The sequence below is a fragment of the Geotrypetes seraphini genome, chromosome 5, assembly GCF_902459505.1.
Source record: "Geotrypetes seraphini chromosome 5, aGeoSer1.1, whole genome shotgun sequence".
In the NCBI taxonomy this organism is placed as follows: Eukaryota; Metazoa; Chordata; class Amphibia; order Gymnophiona; family Dermophiidae; genus Geotrypetes; species Geotrypetes seraphini.
In genome coordinates this window covers 251826993-251847579 of record NC_047088.1, presented here as the reverse complement: position 1 = coordinate 251847579, position 20587 = coordinate 251826993, and the positions used below count along the sequence as shown (strand labels likewise).

The 20587-nt window shown below is 42.6% G+C and overlaps 1 protein-coding gene across 11 annotated transcripts in view; it reads right to left on the bottom strand.

Moving 5' to 3' along the window:
• Window positions 1-14664: 14664 nt before the first annotated feature.
• Window positions 14665-20587, bottom strand: part of CLASP1 (cytoplasmic linker associated protein 1) — a 506270-nt gene continuing 500347 nt past the window's right edge. For all 11 annotated transcript variants that reach the window (XM_033944379.1, XM_033944384.1, XM_033944387.1 and 8 more), the window contains one exon: window positions 14665-19652. In XM_033944379.1, the coding sequence (XP_033800270.1) occupies window positions 19566-19652 (87 nt within the window). In that variant the 3' untranslated portion in view covers window positions 14665-19565. The remainder of the gene's footprint in view (window positions 19653-20587) is intronic.

Below are 20587 nucleotides of genomic sequence, written 5' to 3'. Positions count from 1 at the left end.
CCTACCACTATCTTATCACATTCCATATTGCAAACTCAACTACAGAACCCCCGACTAAGAACACCACCCCACTCAAGAAGATACTCATCCCAAACTCAGTCAACCTAGAAAAGCTATCATCCAGCATCTTTAAAATAGCCAAAACATCTAGGACTGAGCCAACATCCATCGAAGAAGCTGCATCAAACTGGCACGTGCAAATTAAGACTCTGTATGAAGACTTAGCAGAAACCAAACAAATAAAACGTAACGCTCGCAACTTCCCCCTGGTTTACAGACGACCTCAGGAAAAAGGAGAGAGAACTAAGAAAAACGGAAAGAAATTGGTGCAAATCCAAAGATAAAAAAGCCCACTTGAAAAAACTACTTCAAGAGTACAAACTATCAATCCATGATGTAAAAAAAACCCTACTACATCTCCTAAAGAAAGCTCCGAACAGATCAAAGAACCTCTTCACACTGACAAAAACCTTCCCTACAGCCTCACAAGGAAATCAAAAAATCATAATAATAATGGATAATGATGCCCTCTCCATCTACTTCCAAGAAAAAATTGATCATATACGCACAAATCTTGATTCAACACCCCACATCCCAGCAAACATCCAGAATGACAACGCCCCCCCCCCCCAACACACACTATATGGGATGGGGTGGGTTGCGGGAGGTTGGGTGGGATTATAACTCTATGTGTGGTTTGCCCCTTTTTTTTTACTGTATTTTTTATAACTGTTCACGGTTTTCTTGTTGGCTAATCAATAAAAAAGATTTTATTCTAGAAGGTCTAATGAACTCTTCCCTTGAGCCTCTGTGAATGCACCTACCCAAATTCCCAAACCTTGCGTAGAAGAGCACCAGCCCTCCGCTATCACGAATCTCAAACGCTGATGAACTTCGCTTACGATACCACGAACGGTCGCACTTTATACTGAATAGGCTTCAAAAAACCAAAGGATTTACCAATAAAAATATATAACTCAAATACAAAATAATTGGTAAATTATTTTCTTCGTTGAACCGCTACCGGAAAGAAAGTTGCACTTCGGGCTCAATCAATACAGACACTCAAAAATTAAATAAGGGCTCAATTATCCCCACGAGTAACCAAAAGCCCCGGGCAGGTATTCATGAGTGACTAGCACTTAGACAGCGGTCTAAATAAATCCTGCCTCGTACATCATAATACCCTCAATTTTATACTCTTAACCGTGATGAATAAATATAAATATAAAGTGCAAACGTGCACCCGGTGTGGGAACAAAGAAAAATATATAAGGGTGTTTCAAAAAAACAATAAAGAAACAAAATATCAATAACATCCCCAAATCCAAAACCACATACAGTACATTCAAAAATCCCCAAAATCATATGAAAATGCAACGGACTGTTTCAGCAATTCATATTAAAGTCCATCTCAAAATACCATATTGTGTTTCCAGTTTGATGAAAAAATAAATAAATAATTAGTTTGTCCAGCTGGGTTAGCTAAATTATCAGTTCATATAATGCAGTTCAAGTCAGCATTAAATCTCCATACGTAATCAAAACTAAATGGAAAAATAAAACAGACAAAAATTCCACTGTATCTCCACTCACAAAAATCAAATAAATAACTTAGCTCAGACAGCTGGAATCTCCGTGTCCGGGGCTTTTGGTTACTCGTGGGGATAATTGAGCCTGTACTGAAACCCCTTATTTCATTTTTGAGTATAATGCTCTACCCTACCAAGCCTTTTCCATTGCAAATGCAAGCAGTGTCTCACTTCCGGTTCACCACACAATTGTTTCCCATGTACTCACCTTTATAGGACCCCCAGGGACCCCTGAAGAAGACTTTTTGTCGAAACACGGACCGTGTTGGGTCTTGTATCCCTAGCGGACTTGGTCCTTTAAGGCTCTTATGTGGATGATTTACTTTTATGTGGATGAAATTATTTTATGGGGATGATTTTAGTGGACCTGTGGAACTTTGACACTTTCAAATAAAGTCCATTTGGGAACATCGTCACTCCACAGAGTTTTTTTGGTTTTCTCTGGATTTTCTTCTTTGTGGATATTTTGGGGTCAATTCCTTTTGTTTTCTACCCTACCAAGCCACCATGTTTTTGTCATATAATGCTTTACCACATTCTGTCATACTCTCACCATTTTCTCCTTCTCTACAATACATTGTATCTTTCTTTCTATGTATGCCATACCATATCTATCATGCTACAAATTCACATGTTATATCCACTACACAATATTTGCCATCCCGAACCCACACACCAGGTTAAGTGTCATACTAGGTTATACTGCATACTATGTGTACCATGCTTATGTTTGCCATGCTTTACTTATATGTAGAGAATGACTTGAGGACAAATTTTCCCCCGTTCCCGCAGGAACTCAATTTCCCCATCCCCTCCCCTTGAGTTTTGTCGCTGTCGCTGTCCCTGCCCCATTCCTGTAAACTCTGCTTTAACTGCGCAAGCCTCGAACACTTATGATTTTAAAGTGTCTGAGGCTTGTGCAGATGAGGATGGAGCTTAGGCATTGGTGGAATGAGGCATTATGACATCACAATCTGAGCTCTAGAACGTTGCTACTTAGGATTTTAAAGCGTTTGAGGCTTGTGCAGATGAGGACGGAGCTTAGGCACTGGTGGAATGAGGCATTATGACATCACAATCTGAGCTCTAGAACGTTGCTACTTAGGATTTTAAAGCGTTTGAGGCTTGTGCAGATGAGGACGGAGCTTAGGCACTGGTGGAATGAGGCATTATGACATCACAATCTGAGCTCTAGAACGTTGCTACTTAGGATTTTAAAGCATTTGAGGCTTGTGCAGATGAGGACGGAGCTTAGGCACTGGTGGAATGAGGCATTATGACATCACAATCTGAGCTCTAGAACGTTGCTACTTAGGATTTTAAAGCGTTTGAGGCTTGTGCAGATGAGGACGGAGCTTGCAGGAATGGGGCAGGGACAGGAAAAGAACTCGCGGGGACAGGACGGGAAAATGAATCATCATGGGGACGGAGAAATATTTGTCCCCGTGTCATTCTGTCATACTTTGCTAGTCATGCTTGTTATACTGTGTTTCTCATGCAATGCTAAGCTTGTATATATATATATATAAGACTGATGTCCTATGTTTTGTCATACAATGCTCGTCATGCTATGTCACACCACGTTTGTCATGTCATGTTTTACCATGCTTTGCTATGTAGGTAAACTTGTAACCCATTCTGAGCTCTCCTGGGAGATTGGGATATAAAACCAAATAAATGAAAGAATGTGGAGTGCCATTGCCCTCCTGGTCTTTACTGGTTCTGGCCCTGGTCACAAGCCAATCAATTAGTTATTTGATGCAGTCCTTCATATAGTCTGTGGGCATATGCAATAAACCTGTCTCATGGCTGAATAAAATATTCCTCTGATATGAAAAACTGTGCTAAAATCTATCACCGGTTTTTTTTTTTTTTAACCTTTTTGTAATGCTAAAAATTAATGTCAGCCTCCAGTCCTATCCCAATCCCAAAGCTGTTCCTTGTGACCCATGGGCTCTCACCCGGTCCCTCTCTCTGATATCATTAAAATTATCCAGGAGCTCAAGAGGATACCCAGTGTCCCCCACCTTTGATGGTAAGAGAAAGAAGTGATGCCCACTCGCCATCAGAAATTTTGTAAGGAGCCAAGAGAGGGTTTGGGGAGTGTCAGAGGAGCTGGGTGTGTGGTGAAAGCAGTTAGCTTTGCAGGGTTTAAAAAAGGTTTGGCTAATTTCCTAAAACAAAGGTCCATAAGCCATTATTAAGATGGACTTGGGGAAATTCAATGATTATTGCTAGGATAAGTAGCATAAAATCTGTTTTACTACTTGGGATCTAACTTGGGACCTGGGTTTATCACTGTTAGAAACAGGATACTGGGCTTGATGGACCTTCAGTCTGTCCAGTAAGGCAATTCTTATGTTCTTATGTGAGCCAAGTATAGGACAATCAAGCCATTGTGACATCACTAATGAGTTTGGCTCTTAGACACTGGTGGAATGAGGCATTATGACATCACAATAAGAGTTCTAGAATGTTGCTACTCTTTGGGTTTCTTCCAGGTACTTGGGACCTGGGTTGGCCACATTTGGAAACAGGATTCTGGGCTTGATGGACCTTCGGTCTGTCCCAGAATGACTACTCTTATATTCTATGTTCTTATGAGGCAGGAAACATTTGCACGGTGATCCAAGGGAGGGGAATGTGGTCTGACGATTCCAGTCTGTTATATTTTATTTCTAGCTTCCTGTCAGTGCATGAGCTAATCCCCACTCACACCCTGTCAGGGAGATATTTCACTCCCAGTACAGCAAACCGCTGCATTTTACCTCAGTGGTGTGCTGAGCTCTTCATTTTCTGCTAACACCTACTATTTAACACATAAGTAATTTGAATTGCATTAGGTTACTGCATCGGGAGTAAAAATACTTTTCGCTGGGGGGTATTGGAAGGTTCTGGCACTTAGTCACGGATAGGATAAGTGGGCTTAGGTGGGGGGGAGGGGTGGTGCGGCCTCCAGAACTGTACACAAAATTCTAAATGAGGTCTCAGCAAAGTCTTATACAGGGGCATCAACACCTTCTTTTCCCTATTGGCCATACCTCTCCCTATGCACCCTGGCATCCTTCTAGCTTTCGCTATCACCTTTTCAACCTGTCTGGCCACCTTAAGTTCATCACGCCCAAGCCCCGCTCTTCCGTCGTGCACATAAGTTCTTCACCCCTTGGGTTTTTGCAGCCCAAATGAATGACATAAACAGCCTATGGTTGGAGGAAGAAAGACAAGACATATAAGTTAACAACCCTTAACAGAAGAGCATTGAAACTGAAACAAGCTAGACTTCTTATTTCTGTTAGATATTTTTTTTTTTTTTTTAAATTTGTCTGCAGACTGTTTTCCTAGAGGCAATGATTGTAGTAATCTTTGGAGCTTGAGAGCACTGTTGGCTGCTTGTCCAAAAACAAGTTACAGTATACACAATAACCCTGGGTTTTTCTTTTCATGTTTTTGTTTGGTTTTCCCTGTAATAGGCTGCTTCGTAATCTGTGCAAACTTCAGGAGTCTGAGAAGCAGACGAGGCTACGTTTAGATCTCTGATGGTTTGATCCCTGAAAGCATATGCGCAATTCCCATACTTTTATAGCAAACGGTGTGCCGCGGTGAGATTCTGGGAGTGCCGTGAGACGCTGGCGAAGAGGAGAGGCACCAGCGCTAGCTGACTACCTACAGACATGCTTCTCGCAGCGAGAAGCCCGTTTTGTAAGCAGTCAGCCGGTGCCTCTCCTCCTTGCTGGTACATCTTCTCCTCTCTGCACCCCACCCCCCTCCCGGTGTACCAATTTCAGGGTTAACAAGCTTAGGGCCCTGTCTGGAGGGCCTCTGTACATGCACGGACGTTGATGTGATGATATCACACTTGCACGTGATGACATTACATTGACGTCCAAGCGTGCCCAGAGGCCCTCCAGCCGTGGCCCCGAGTTTAGTGTGAGGAAGTGTGAGGAGATGTTAGAAGATTGGTTGCCTGTTATGGCATTTCACCTCTGCTTGTGAAGACTTTGAAAATGCTCTCTGTCGTCTTGGTTTGAGACTTTTTTGATTATCTAACTTATTATACTGTTTACTGACAGCACATTTGCACTTGCACCTGCACTTTGTGATATGGAGGTTGGATTTCAACTCTAACCTGTTTGGGATGTTGGTTTTTTGTTTTTTTTTCCTTTCTGGATGGCCCACAATCATCTTGCTTGCTTCATTCCTCGAGGACATTGTTCCAGGAAGACTTCGAATTCTCAAGTTAAGTAATTTATGAACTTTTGAACACAGCTATATTTATATATCATTGTAGGTTTGATAGTGCCTGTTATATGTTATATGTTGTTATACCTTGTCTGGTTTGTTTGTAGTCTTTGTATAGTGTTCTGTGTATGCTATTCTATGAAAATTTTGTGATATTTTTGCATTTTTTAAATTAATAAATATGTACAATATTTCTAATTTTGCAATTTGAGTACATTGCTCTGATATTATAGTATTTTTCTGTGGTATATACTCTTTAGGGATTTCTTTTTCTTACCCATGTTTAGTGTGCCAGGACTTGAAAAGTTTGTGAGACATTGCTTTATAGCAATCCCCTGAAGAATCAGACCCTACCATCTGCTCTTTTAGGAAGTGACACCTATAGGGAATTCATTACCACACCTCTCCCCTACAGAGGTGAGGGGAGAGGGAATTTGAAAAAGTACCATCTTCCATACTATCCCCCTACAAATGCAAGCGTCAGTGGCAGTTGCTTCAGACCAAATCCTCCTCCTTAAAAAATGATGTCGCAGAACAGCCCAGTTCAGTGTCTAGTAGAGGATGGTTGATACCTGGAATGCGCTCCCAAGGGAGGCGGTGGAGAGGAAAACGGTAACAAAGTTCAAACAAGCGTAGGATGAACACAGAGGATCTCGAATCAGAAAATAATGGGTATACATTGAAGGAACTAAGGCCAGTACTGGGCAGGTTTGCACGGCTTGGGTCCCGTATATGGACATTCAGTTGAGGAGGGGCAGGGGAGGGTTTTGATGGCTGGGATGGTTAAGATGGGCTGGAGTGAGCTTTGATGGAGACTCCAGTAGATGAAACCTAAACACACTACCGGGCAGGGCTCTGAGTTTCTGGCCCAGAAATATCTAAGAAAAAGGACCATTTAAATTAAATGATTCATTCATGGAGCATGTATGGTTGGGCAGACTGGATGTGGACCATTCAGGTCTTTATCTGCCGTCATTTACTATGGGCTCCTTTTACTAAGGTGCGTTAGGGCAGTGGTTCCCAACCCTGTCCTGGAGGACCACCAGGCCAATCAGGTTTTCAGGATAGCCCTAATAAATATGCATGAGAGAGATTTGCATATAATGGAAGTGACAGGCATGCAAACCTGCTCCATGCATATTCATTAGGGCAGTGGTTCCCAACCCTGTCCTGGAGGAACACCAGGCCAATCGGGTTTTCAGGCTAGCCCTAATGAATATGCATGAAGCAAATTTGCATGCCTATCACTTCCATCATATGCAAATCTCTCTCATGCATATTCATTAGGGCTATTCTGAAATCCTGATTGGCCTGGTGGCCTCCAGGACAGGGTTGGAAACCACTGCGTTAGGGCATTAATGCACGGAATAGCGCACGCTGAATTGCCGTGCACTACACCTTAACGCCAGCATTGAGCTGACGTTAGTGCTAGCTGCGTAGCGTGCGGTAATATCCTGCGTGCACTAAAAACGCTAGTGCACCTTAGTAAAAGGAGCCCTATGTTAGTAGGAAGCCAGCATCTTGTATCTCTGCTGCTGAATTCTCCACTTGCTCTGCTGTGCTTTGATTTCTGTTTGCACGACGTGTTTAAACTCGATGAAAAAAACCAAGAAGATGAGAACTATAGCATGCAAGGGAAAGGGAGGGGATGAAGCTAAACTGAAAACTAAAATTCAAAATCTGAAAGCTTGAAAATGAGTGGCAGAATCTATTACGCCAGTTAAAATATATATCTTAAAAAAAAAAAAAAAAAAGCTCTGCAGCACTATGATAATAATATGGGATTAATTTATCAAGGGATTGTCTTCCTATTGAAGCTTCTGGATAAAAAAACTTTCATAATTCAGAACTTATATGACACGTGAATGTATCTGATGTGTACAAAACAAATCATGTTCTTAAATCCGGTGGAAGAACCTGTTAGGGCACTGGTTCCCAACCCTCTCCTGGAGGACCACCAGTCAGTCAGCCCTAATGAATATGAGAAAGATTTCTCTATAAAAGGGGTCTCAAAGTCCCTCCTTGAGGGCCGCAATCCAGTCGGGTTTTCAGGATTTCCTCAATGAATATGCATGATATCTATGTGCATGCACTGCTTTCAATCCATATTCATTGGGGAAATCCTGAAAACCCGACTGGATTGCAGCCCTCAAGGAGGGGCTTTGAAGACCCCTGTTTTAAATGATACAATCTATAGCAGGGATCTCGAAGTCCCTCCTTGAGGGCTGCAATCCAGTCGGGTTTTCAGGATTCCCCCAATGAATATGCATAAGATCTATGTGCATGCACTGCTTTCAATCCATATTCATTGGGGAAATCCTGAAAACCCGACTGGATTGTGGCCCTCAAGGAGGGACTTTGAGATCCCCGCTCTATAATGAAGGTGGCAGGCATGCAAATCTGCCCCATGCATATTCATTAGGGCTGTCCCGAAAATCTGACTGGCTGGTGGTTCCCAACCGCTGTGTTAGGGGAATATACTAGGCTTACTCTATAGCAGTGGTTCCCAAATCTGTCCTGGGGGACCCCCAGCCAGTCAGGTTATCAAGATATCCCTAATGAATATGCATGAGAGAGATTTGCATATAATGGAAGTGACAGGTATGCAAATCTCTCTCATGCATATTCATTAGGGATATCTTGAAAACCTGACTGGCTGGGGGTCCCCCAGGACAGGTTTGGGAACCACTGCTCTATAGCATCCCGATCATGACAGCACATTTTCATGCTCAACACGTATATCTGCTCAGCTAGTTCATATTGGAAAAATCCTTAAGAGTTATTATTTCAACATTCTTTCATTTGGGGGTTTTGAGTATAAAGTGATTTTCAACCTGTAGCGCAGGGGTAGGCAATTCCGGTCCTCGAGAGCCAGAGCCAGGTCAGGTTTTCAGGATATCCATAATGAATATGTATGAGATGGATTTGCATGCACTGCCTCCTTGAGATGCAAATCTATCTCATGCATATTTATTGTGGATATCCAGAAAACCTGACCTGGCTTTGGCTCTCACAGACCAGAATTGCCTATCCCTGCTGTAGCGGATGCAGGGGACTATGAAAACAATGAAAGGTAAACATGGGCAGAAGAGGTGCTTGTATGTAACTTCTTATTAAGCAGAAAAGAGTGGCCGGAAAGGAGCCTTCTTATCGGTCATTTGCACCTTTCCATTACAGTACTGATTGCTTTGAAGATAAGATGTCCAACCTTCAGCATGATCTATCTTCTCTTTGCATTTACCTATAATGTGTGAATTTTAACCAATTTAAGACTTTACACAGTTCCAGCAAGTAACTAGCCTTGTTTACCAATAGATAAGGAGTTTCCATGGCTCATCTTTATACTGGAGTTAAGAGCCAGGATTACTCTCTTGCTTTGTTAATCCATGACTCCCAAAGGACATGAAAAGTGGGCAAATTAAATGGGTCTGGAGGCCATATTCTCTGTGGAACATAAGCCAGCAGAGCCACTTCGACAAATATGCAACCTATCCTTAAAAACTGGAGAGATCCCAGAGGACTGGAAAATAGCAAATGTCACGCCAATCTTCAAGAAGGGTTCGAGGGGCGACCCGGGAAACTACAGGCCGGTGAGCTTGACCTCGGTCCCGGGAAAGATGATGGAAGCGCTGATCAAGGACAGCATCTGTGTACACATCGAAGCCAATGGACAGCTTAAATCAAGTCAGCATGGCTTCTGCAAGGTTAGGTCATGCCTCACTAACTTATTACACTTCTTTGAAGGGGTGAACAGACAGGTGGATAAAGGGGAATCCATTGATATCATTTATCCAAAAGGCCTTCGACAAGGTACCACACGAAAGACTGCTTAAGAAACTATGGAACCACGGGGTACAAGGGGAGGTCCACCGATGGATCAAAAACTGGCTGGCAGGCAGAAAACAGAGGGTTGGAGTGAAGGGTCACTATTCAGATTGGAAATGGGTCACGAGCGGGGTGCCGCAGGGGTCGGTGTTGGGACCGCTCCTTTTCAATATATTTATAAATGACCTGGAGGCGGGAACAAAATGTGAGGTCATTAAATTTGCAGACGACACCAAACTATACAGCAGGGTTGAAACAATGGAAGACTGTGAAAATCTCCAAAAGGATCTGACGACACTGGAAGAGTGGGTCAATAAGTGGCAAATGAGTTTTAACATAGGGAAGTGTAAAGTCATGCATGTAGGAAAAAAGAACCCGATGTCCAAGTCATGGACATTCAATACCTATGTAGCAGGGACCCAAAATGGTCTACTGTTAGAGCAGAGGGTTCTCAATCCAGTCCTTGGGACACACCTGGGCAGTCTGGTTAAAAATAGTACTTAGGCCAGGATTCTATAAACAGAGTCCCGACTGAAAGCATCCTACCGCTGTCTAACCAGTCAATTGGGACGCATGTTATTTTTTTAAAAAACAACTCCCGAGGCAGGCCGCCTACATTGGAGGTGCCTCTGGGAGCCTAGGGAGGCCCACATGCCTGCCTAAGCTCGCCTAAGGCTAGGCACGGGTGTAGTTTGGCCCAGAAGTAGCCTTAGGCGGACCTAAGCAGCTGTACGTGTCTCCCTAGGCCAGCAGATGCTTACAATGTGCCTACATTGTAAGTAGATGTGGCTGCTGAGCTTATCGCGGCAAGGGATCTACCTGCTGCGATATGTTTAGCAGCCATTTGTCACTGCCTCCCCCCTCCCCCAACGAATGTGGCAGGAGGGATGCCCAGTCCCTCCTGCTCAGCACCCCGCCTCGAACGAATGCAGCAGGAGGGATGCCCAGTCCCTCGTGCCTGGCACCCCCATCCCTACAGAACCCAGCAGGAGGGATGCCCACCCACCAGAGTGCTTAAGACACCTGAGTGCAGATCTACTAGGCTTCCCCATCCCAGATGCTGCTGTTTTAGAGACAGGTATGTACCTTTCCATTCTCATTTTTGAGTAGTGGAAGGGGGGAGTGTGGGGGTGTCTTATCTTGATGCATGTAGTGGTCATCTGGCCAGTTTGAACATAAGAATTGCCACTGCTGAGTCAGACCAGTGGTCCATCATGCCCAGCAGTCCGCTCACGCAGCAGCCCTCTGGTCAAAGACCAGCACCCTAACCGAGACTAGCCCTACCAGCGCACGTTCTTGTTCAGCAGGAACTTGTCTAATTTTGTCTTGAATCCCTGGAGGGTGTTTTCCCCTATAACAGCCTCCGGAAGAGCGTTTCAGCTGTCTACCACTCTCTGGGTGAAGAAGAACTTCCTTACGTTTGTACGGAATCTATCCCCTTTCAACTTTAGAGAGTGTCCTCTCATTCTCCCTACCTTAGTGTCCTTATCTACTAAGTCTATTCCCTTCAGTACCTTGAATGTTTCGATCATGTCCTCTCTCAAACTCCTCTGCTCGAGGGAGAAGAGGCCCAGTTTCTCTAATCTTTTGCTGTACGGCAGCCCCTCCAACTCCTTAACCATCTTAGTTGCTCTTCTCTGGACTCTTTTGAGTAGCACCGTGTCCTTCTTCATGTACAGCGACCAGTGCTGGACGCAGTACTTCAGGTGAGGGTGTACCATGGCCCGGTACAGTGGCATGATAACCTTCTCTGATCTGTTCGTGATCTCCTTCTTTATCATTCCTAGCATTGTTTGCCCTTTTTGCCGCCGCCGCACATTACATGGATTGCTTCATTGACTTGTCGATCAGAACTCCCAAGTCCCTTTCCTAGGAGGTCTCTCCAAGTACCGGCCCAGACATCCTGTATTCGTGCACCTTTGTGGTTCTATAACAGGTCGTTTGAAACATCTAAGTTCTGCCCAAGATGTCATGCAAAATATTTGATTATCGCTGCAAGACATCCAAGTCTAACCTGCCCTCAGACCTGTCCAAAGCCCACCCATAACACACCTCCACCACGCCCATCTCGTGCTCTGGAAGCATAGAGGCTGGGACACCTCGCTAGATATCCAGAAAGGTGGCTTCTGAATTAGGATATCCAAGTGCCGATTTAGGATGCTTTTTTTGGACCTCTCTGTAGTTTGATTATGAGCCCAACAGTGTTTATCAACAGATAGCCAGTGAATAGAGGCCGGTGCTAGGAAACGTGATCGTTAATATCCAATTTTTCAGTAGTCGAGCTGCTGCATTCTGCACCCTTTGCAATCGCAATAAATGTAGTTGTGCTGAATATTGACTTGGATCTGCACAACACTGAAGAGGCCTCACCAGGATATAGGGGTGGGGAGAGGAGAGAGTTCAGCCCAACTCTCCTAATTACGCAGAGTTTCTGCAATTGCTTGGCCGGTTAGTGGACTAAAAATCACTGCTAACCAGTTAAACTTACACTCTAGCCTAATTCCACCATGGACCACTCACACCCTAGCTAGATTTGGCTTGGGCAGTTAGAGGGATCTGTCAGTGGTATCACTGAATCTCCCTGGATAGTACCACACAAGCAAAATATATGGCCAGAGCTTCTCTTGGCTGTTTGAATCATTTTGATTATCTGCCCTTTAGTTTCCCACCTCCTTTTTCCAAAAACCTACATGGTATATTTTGGGAATTCTGCGTGTTCAACATTTCGCACTAAGCTGTACTAACCAGTGGATATCCAGGAAACGAAACCTGATTGGACCTAGTATGCCCAGAGGACTGGCTTGAGAAAGCCTGCTGTAAAGAAATCCCTTTAAAATATAGATGCATCAGCAGAAAATTACTTCTATTTCAGCTTTCTTATTTACCCTGTAATCCCTTCCATCCTTAAGCTATAAATGATTGGAAATAAATTAATTGCCTCTTGTGGAAGTCTATTCCAGGTATTTGTCACCTTCTCACCTACCTGTTGAGCATTGATCACTTTTCTTTTTTTTCTTCTACTTCTATGGAACACGTTACCTTTTGGTACCTTAAAGAAGCTTGCTAAGCTTTGAATGTTTGGTTAAGTCCCCTCTCCCTCTTTTCTTCTAAAGCGATGGTTCTCAGACCAGCCCGGAGGAAGCACCTGTCAAATTTCAGCATATCCACATTTTGGCAGCCCTCCGCTGAATTACCTCCACCTTATCAACATCCTTTTGAATACAGTCTCCAGATCTTGGTACAGTAGTTAGGCTGGGCTCTCACCAAAAATCTGTACATGAGATATTAATTCCTTTTTTCGAATCAATGATGCCTTTCTTTGTGCATTCAAGCAGTTCTCCCAACTGCTTTGTCATACTGTCTGCCTTGAGGTCATCGGAGTTCATTGACCCAGGTGTTTCCCTCCCCCCCATTGGTGGCTGCTAGATTTCCCCATAAAATAATTAACTCAAATTACTGCACTCTTACCCTGTAACATTACACAGATAAGCATTTTACAAACCATCCACTTAACCACCCAAATGTATTTATTTTGCATGTATTTTCCTTGATGAAGCACAGCCATGGTTTCCTTTGATATTTATCCTAGAGGAGAGGGAGGGGAATTTCATAGTCAAATACCTCAAAAGTTTCAAGAATGCACAGGCAACAAATATTTTCAACAGGAATTTCTAAAATGTGGTCATGGGAAGTAACTAGAGCAAGCAGACCCAGGACTAGATACTGTAGATGCATAGAATGGTCTCCCAAAGTGGTTTATTGCTAAGGTGTGAATGGAAAGACAAAGGAAGTGGGGCTTAAGCCAGTGAAACCAGAATTAGGTTGAACAGAGAAGATGGGCCTTACAGTTACTTTCTCTTGGGTCAATATTTAAAAGAGCTTATCCGTTTAGCAGGCCTTGCTAAGTCCAATATTCAACTGCCCTAACCGGATAGTGTTGGGGCAGTTGATATTTGATAGTGGATAACTGAAGCATCAGATAATCTATATATATATATAAAATCGGAGGTATGTATGTGTGTATGTGTGTGTGTATGTGCCGCGATCACGCAAAAACGGCTTGACCGATTTGAACGAAACTTGGTATGCAGATCCCTCACTACCTGGGATGATATGTTCTGGGGGTCTCGCGGCCCACCTGCACACGTGGGCGGAGCTACAAACATAAAATCAGATTTCACCCATTCATGTCAAAGGAAAAAATGTAAAAAGCTGCCATTCTCACAGTAATTCAAAAACGGCTTGACCGATTTGAACGAAACTTGGTATGCAGATCCCTCACTACCTGGGGTGATATGTTCTGGGGGTCTCTTCACCCAACAATTTATATGTTCTTGCTCCTGGAGGTGAAACTAAAAATGTTGTTTATAATCACGTTTTGCGTTAGTTGTATTGTATTCATTTTGTCAAATATTTAACATTATAATTTGAATATTGTACTTTTTATTAAGCTGTAAAACAATAATTTCATTCACCACTATAAAGTATCTTTATTTGAATCCATTTACAGTGTTATTGCTATAATTAAATACCCGTGCAACGCCGGGGCATCAGCTAGTAATATATAATTCACATAATTTTATGATCAGCCCTTATTTGGGGTTTGTTGGCGAGATTCTGGCATTTTGTGGAGCACTTGGTTTGCATAGTGTACAGAAGAACACAGATCCCAGAATACTTAACTGGGAGAGTGCAAAAAAGGAAGATCTACTTGGAAATTTGTGGAAATGATGAAAGGTATATTATCAGGGTTTGAGTTTCTTTCTGCACTATTAGAGCAAACAACTGAAGGGCAAGCATGACAAAAAAAAAATGCAAGGTTAATTATCAGCCAAAATAGAAGCATAAGTGAGAAGAGGCCAAGGAATGAGAGGCCTGTTGAAAGGAACCGAGATTCCAGGAAAGAGTGTTTTGAAGAAACAGACAATACTATACCTTGAAAATCAATGTATTGAAAAGAGATGAATGATGGTGGTTAATACCTCAAAGAAAAAACTCAACAAAAACATAAACAGAAGTTTCATTTATTTTAGGGCAAGCTCAAAATTTAATATCAGGATTTTTATATGCAAAGTCTAATCACATTAAATCCTAACCCCTCCCACCCCAAAAAATCTGTACATTTGCCATGATACACTCAAAAGTGAAGCAAATAAGATATAAATACAAATATGGAGGTAACATGACAAAACAAAACAAAAAAAATTAAATTAAAAACCAAAAAAGTTAAAATAGTACATGCACAATGAACCCTCTGGCCAGTAATGCCATGTTAAATGGCTGTCACATTAAGAGTACTTTTGATTTTAAAACATTGTTAATAAAATTCTTTCATATTCTACAAAATTGCTGTTCTCGGTTCCGTACAATGGAGTATTTTGCTTGATAAGTAATGAGAAAAAGGAACATGGATGTTTTAAGATGTGAATTATATTTATGCTTTTTTAGTGATAAGCTGTGAATACACAATAGAAAAAAAAAAGGTTTTGTATTGTAGTAATTCATAATCCAGGCAAGCACACATAGTGTACCTTAAGAAAGACACATGCTTCAGTAATTCTGCACTACATGAAAACTGTATTTGGGTGGGTGGTAGATATTGGCTTATTCAAGCTGTGGCCTTGACTTCAGTAAAGGACAGAAGAGCACTGGAGATTTATGGGACCCAGCCAGAGGAAGTCAAGCAGTCTTGGTGACTGAAATTCAGATTCCTAATGAGTGATGAGCAAATTATTTTGTCCTTAGGATACGGCTCATAAAAGCCCTATAGCAAGTGCGGTAAGACAAGGTAGCTGTGAAAAATCTGGAATTCAGCATCTGCATATAATCGATGAAGCCCACTGGAGCGTGCAGACAGTCCTCTCTGCCAGTGTGCGCAAGAGAGCGATATGGACCAGCCAGAGAGACCTTGATGCTGGCTAAAAGTGATTGTACAATTTTTATACAAAAGAAAGTTCAGATTAAGCAAACAACATTTGGAATTCAGCTTTTGAGCACAAAAATGTAGACATGAAATAAGGTTTTAAACACTGCAGTATTACAAGGAGGAAATAAGCTGCCTAAACACACTGGTATAATTCTATAACCCAGGCACCAACACTTAAGCACAGGCTTTGTGCATCAATCTTTAGAATACCAGCGTTTGTACAGATAAATTCACAAATTCTATAAAAAGCCCTAAAAATTGCATGTGCAAATTTGGGAACGCAGACAATTGTGTGCACATTAATTGAATAATGAGCCAATTAGTGTCAATAATCGGGATCTTGCCGATCAAATATTTGTGTTAATTGGCTTAAATTAAAATTTTGACGTGCGAGTCCCAAAGGGGTCATGGGCGGATGAGGGGTGTTCTTCCATGTTACACGTGTAGTTATCGAATAAGGGGGAATCTGCACTTAATTTAGTCATGAGGATTTGCACCACATCTCTGTTGGTGTAAATGGCCATGGCCTAAAGTTAAGCCCAGTTCCCAGTGCTAGTCTACAAACAGTGCGTAACTTTGAGCACTCAGGGCTGGATTCTGTATAGGATGCCTCATTAGGCACTCTGATCAAGGACGCCTCGCAATGCCTACCAGAAAAGTAGGCGTGATTAGGGGCAGAGAATAGGCATGTGAGATAGGTGACAGGAAATTAGGCCAGAGAAAACCTAGTGACATTTAAGTCTGCTTAAGCCCCGCTAGGCACAATCCTATAAGCAGCGCCTAGCAGTTGGACTGACAACCACCCAAAGCGGCACCTACAAGGTAGGCACACTTAGGCACTGTTGATAGAATCTGGCCCTCAATAGGAAGGAGGAGGGGGGGGGGGGGTTGGCATCCATTTTTTTAGGCACCATATACAGAATCTAGTCCAAAGTGCACAGCTACATAATACATAGACGCTAGAATGTCGCCTATATACTACAGTGCAAATAATCCCCTTAGCTATGTTTTCACTTCCACCAGTCTAACTGCTAGGCACATAAATATGCAGCTTTGCTAGTATTCTATAAAGGAACATGGGCATCTTAATGTATCCCCCCCCCCACTGTTCCCTCCGAGTGAGAGTACTCCAACCTCATTGCTGCCAATGGGGGGTGGTGCTTCAATATTGCATTTTCAATTGCTAGGGACAGATAGGTTCCCTGGAGTCCTGCACAGCTTGCCTGTCTCTCACTGTTGAAAATATGATGGTGAAACAGCACCACCCACTGGCAGGACTGTAGGTGGAGGACTCCAGCTTAGCCTTGAGGGAACAGTGCCCTCCAAGTGCTTAAAGTCACAGAACCCTGTTATAGAATTACACCTATAGTGTCTAGATTAATACACAAAGAAGCCAACAATCATTTTTTTTTCCATGTGGCACAGCATGTTTTTATACAGAAGTACAGACAAAACTGTTTTGATGAAGAACGTAAGGCCTGGTCCTTTGCTTTGCAGGCTAGAGCAGTGCTTTTCAACTCGGTCCTGGAGTTCCCCCTAGCCAGTCAGGTTTTCAGGATATCCACAATGAATATGGATGAAAGAAATTTGCATATAATGGAGAGAGTGTATGCAAATGAAGTTTATGCATATTCATTGTGGATATCCTGAAAACCTGACTGGCAAGGGGGTAACACCAGGACTGAGTTGAGAGGCACTGGGATAGAGTATGCCAATATTATTCAGCAAAAGTCCATGACAGACAGAAGCAGCAGCGCTGTACAGGATTTTCACGTGTTTATATACAGGTTGTACATTAATACTGTAGTGTCAGCATATTGAGTAGCTCAATTTCTACACATTACAGTGAATTTATGCTCAGTGCAGAACCATGAGGTAACAGACAGAAAAAAAATATTTTACTGTATGACCAATTCAACTATCTGCAAAAATTAGTGAACTGATAACACTCAGAAGGAAAATTTGTGAGGATGGGGTGGAGGCAAACCATGTTCTCCAAAGAAAGTACTACAACGTAGGGGAAACATGAGCTATTTGTTAAAAGAAGAATGTTAATCTTTTAAAGTCACATATTAATTAAAACTGGGCCATTTCAAATACTGAATCTCGAGAAAAGAGTTAAATAATTTTGGAAAATCCCAGCTGGAAAAGGATTTGTCCTTTCCATCTCTTCTTCCCACCCCAAAAATAAAAAACGTTAACAGAAAATAAAATTGAATAAAGTTAACCCAAAAGACTAAAACGCTTAAAATGTGAACGTTTATGTTTGCCCTTATTGTGTTCTGCATTTCACGCCATACAATGAGAGAATTCAAATATTTAAACTAAGTGCCTTACTCAAATCCTTGCCGCAGAGAGAAACCAAGACGACCTACAAGCCCTTTGAATTGGTAAGAGTCCAATCCATGTCCCACAGAGCTGATCACTCATCCGGCATGTACTGACAGACGTCTTTGCTGCACAAGACGGAATGGGTGTCTCCCTCCTGGTAAAAGCCTCTCTCTGACAGGTGTGGGAGGACACAGATGACATGAAATTCAGCCCTGCCGGAAGAAACTCCAAACTAGTCTCTAGCACCCCACTGAATGCCGACTCAGCTGCTGCTTTATTCATGCCTTTGGTCTCCCATCGCGCCCCCCTCTTTGTTTAACTTGCTTCTTGGTAGCTTGTTTTACCTTAGGCTAGACCAATGCACACGAAATATAAAGATGCTGCACTGGATGAGATCTGTATACTACCCAGCTCCCTTTTTCAGATGGATCAAGAGCTACATGATCTCAAGAAGCTTCTGTGTGGCACCTCAGCATCAAACTTACATCGATTCAATGAAAGATATAACAACTCACTAATCCAACTCTCTCTCTTGAGGATCAATTTCAACATAAGAACACTGCATACGGACTGGTAAATACCATTTTGCAGGACCATTTAACAACAACAAAAAAAAAAGGATGCGTTTCAGTTAATAGTGTGGACGTACCAAACATACTTGCTTGCTGGTGGAAGATCCAGTGGCCAGCACTGGAAATGACGCTCAGAGTCAACAGTGAGCAGAGTCAAGAACTAACGCTGATCCACCCTTAAAACAAGCTCCTTTTACCCATATGATTCTGAAGCTTTGCAGGTAAAATAATTATGGCAGACATTTTCTAGTAATGGTATTTCTACCCCTGTAAAGGAAGGAGATGACATAGATATGCTGATAGTGGTGGGCATTGAACATCAGAATTCAGGACAAGATATGATGAGTATTGTGCAAATTTTCTCCTTCTGAATACAGTTCTCATTCCAGAATCTGAGTTTCTTTTCTCTGTCTAAATTTTTGGGCAAAATATCAGTCATGAATCCAGGATGGAGATACCAAATTTGCTGTCACCAGTCATAATATCCCAATATCTCCTATCAAAGAGTTAAGGGATAACTTTGCGCTCTCAATATTTACATTGATGATTTCAAAAGAAACACTTCACATTGTAAGTAAGTTTAAAGAGTAGATATATAACCTGAACATATATACACCTATGTCAAGCTGTGAAATGGGCAGAATCCAACCATTACCTGCTATACCCGAAACAGACAAAAATAATATATAAATAAATATTAGGTTACAAATTGTTTCAAACCAAAACCATGTGTCAATTCAGCTAAGAAAAAAAATGTACAAGCTGAAGTATAATCATTTGATTTCTTTTTTTTTCAAAGTCACTACAGCATAATAGGAGTCATCTTTCAAACACTAATCAAGATTTCAGCAGGTCATACAAGAAGTTTAATTATGGCTTTTTGTCTCTCTCTTTTCAAGACTGCAACAAAGGCCTTGCTTCCTTTACATTCAATGCTCCTGTGGGACTAGAATACTGATTGAAACAAGTATCGGCATGGTCTCTTCTTGATGGAGTGTGCCAGGGAAGGGGCGGCAGAAAGGTCTCGGGGGTGCACCGCTGAGAGCTTCAACACCTACAACATCTGTCCACGTGCTTCCACTAGCTGTGAGTTGAAACATCTGATGACGAACTGCTGTTGCTATTGATTGTTTGGGCCCTCTTAATGTACAGGTTGAGTAACTTCATCTGAAAGAAAAAATGGAATTAACAACAAAGAAAAATCTGCAGAATTTTTTCATTCTAAATACATCAAATTTTACTATGTATCTACAGGATAAGGCAAAAAAGTACCCGAGTACCACAGAGTCGCGAGCGCTTTAACCCTGCTAGCTGCTTTCTCTCTGGGTCCCGGTACTGCTGTAGCTGTCCAGCGAGGGAAGAAAGAAGGGGATCACGAACAGATCAGAGAAGGTTATCATGCCGCTGTACCGGGCCATGGTGCGCCCTCACCTGGAGTACTGCATCCAGCACTGGTTGCCGTACATGAAGAAGGACACGGTACTACTCGAAAGGATCCAGAGAAGAGCGTCTAAGATGGTTAAAGGGTTGGAGGAGCTGCCATACAGTGAGAGATTGGAGAAACTGGGCCTCTTCGCCCTCAAACAGAGGAGATTGAGAGGGGACATGATCGAAACATTCAAGGTACTGAAGGGGATGGACTTAGTAGATAAGGACAGGTTGTTCACCCTCTCCAAGGAAGGGAGAATGAGAGGGCACCCTCTAAAATTGAAAGGGGATAGATTCCGTACAAACGTAAGGAAGTTCTTCTTCACCCAGAGAGTGATAGAAGACTGGAACGCCCTTCCGGAGTCTGTTATAGGGGAAAACACCCTCCAGGGATTTAAGACAAAGTTAGACAAGTTCCTGCTGAACAAGAATGGGCACTGGTAAGGCTATTCTCAGTTAGGGTGCTGGTCTTTGACCTAAGGGCCGCCGCGTGAACAGACTGCTGGTCATGATGGACCACTGATCTGACCCAGCAGCAGTAATTCTTATGTTCTTATGTTAAAAACAGGTACGGGGGTGGGATGGGGGGTGGGATTCACTCCATAAGACGCACCCTTATGTCCACCCACTTTTTTGGGGGAAAAATTGTATCTTATTGAGCGAAAAATATGGTA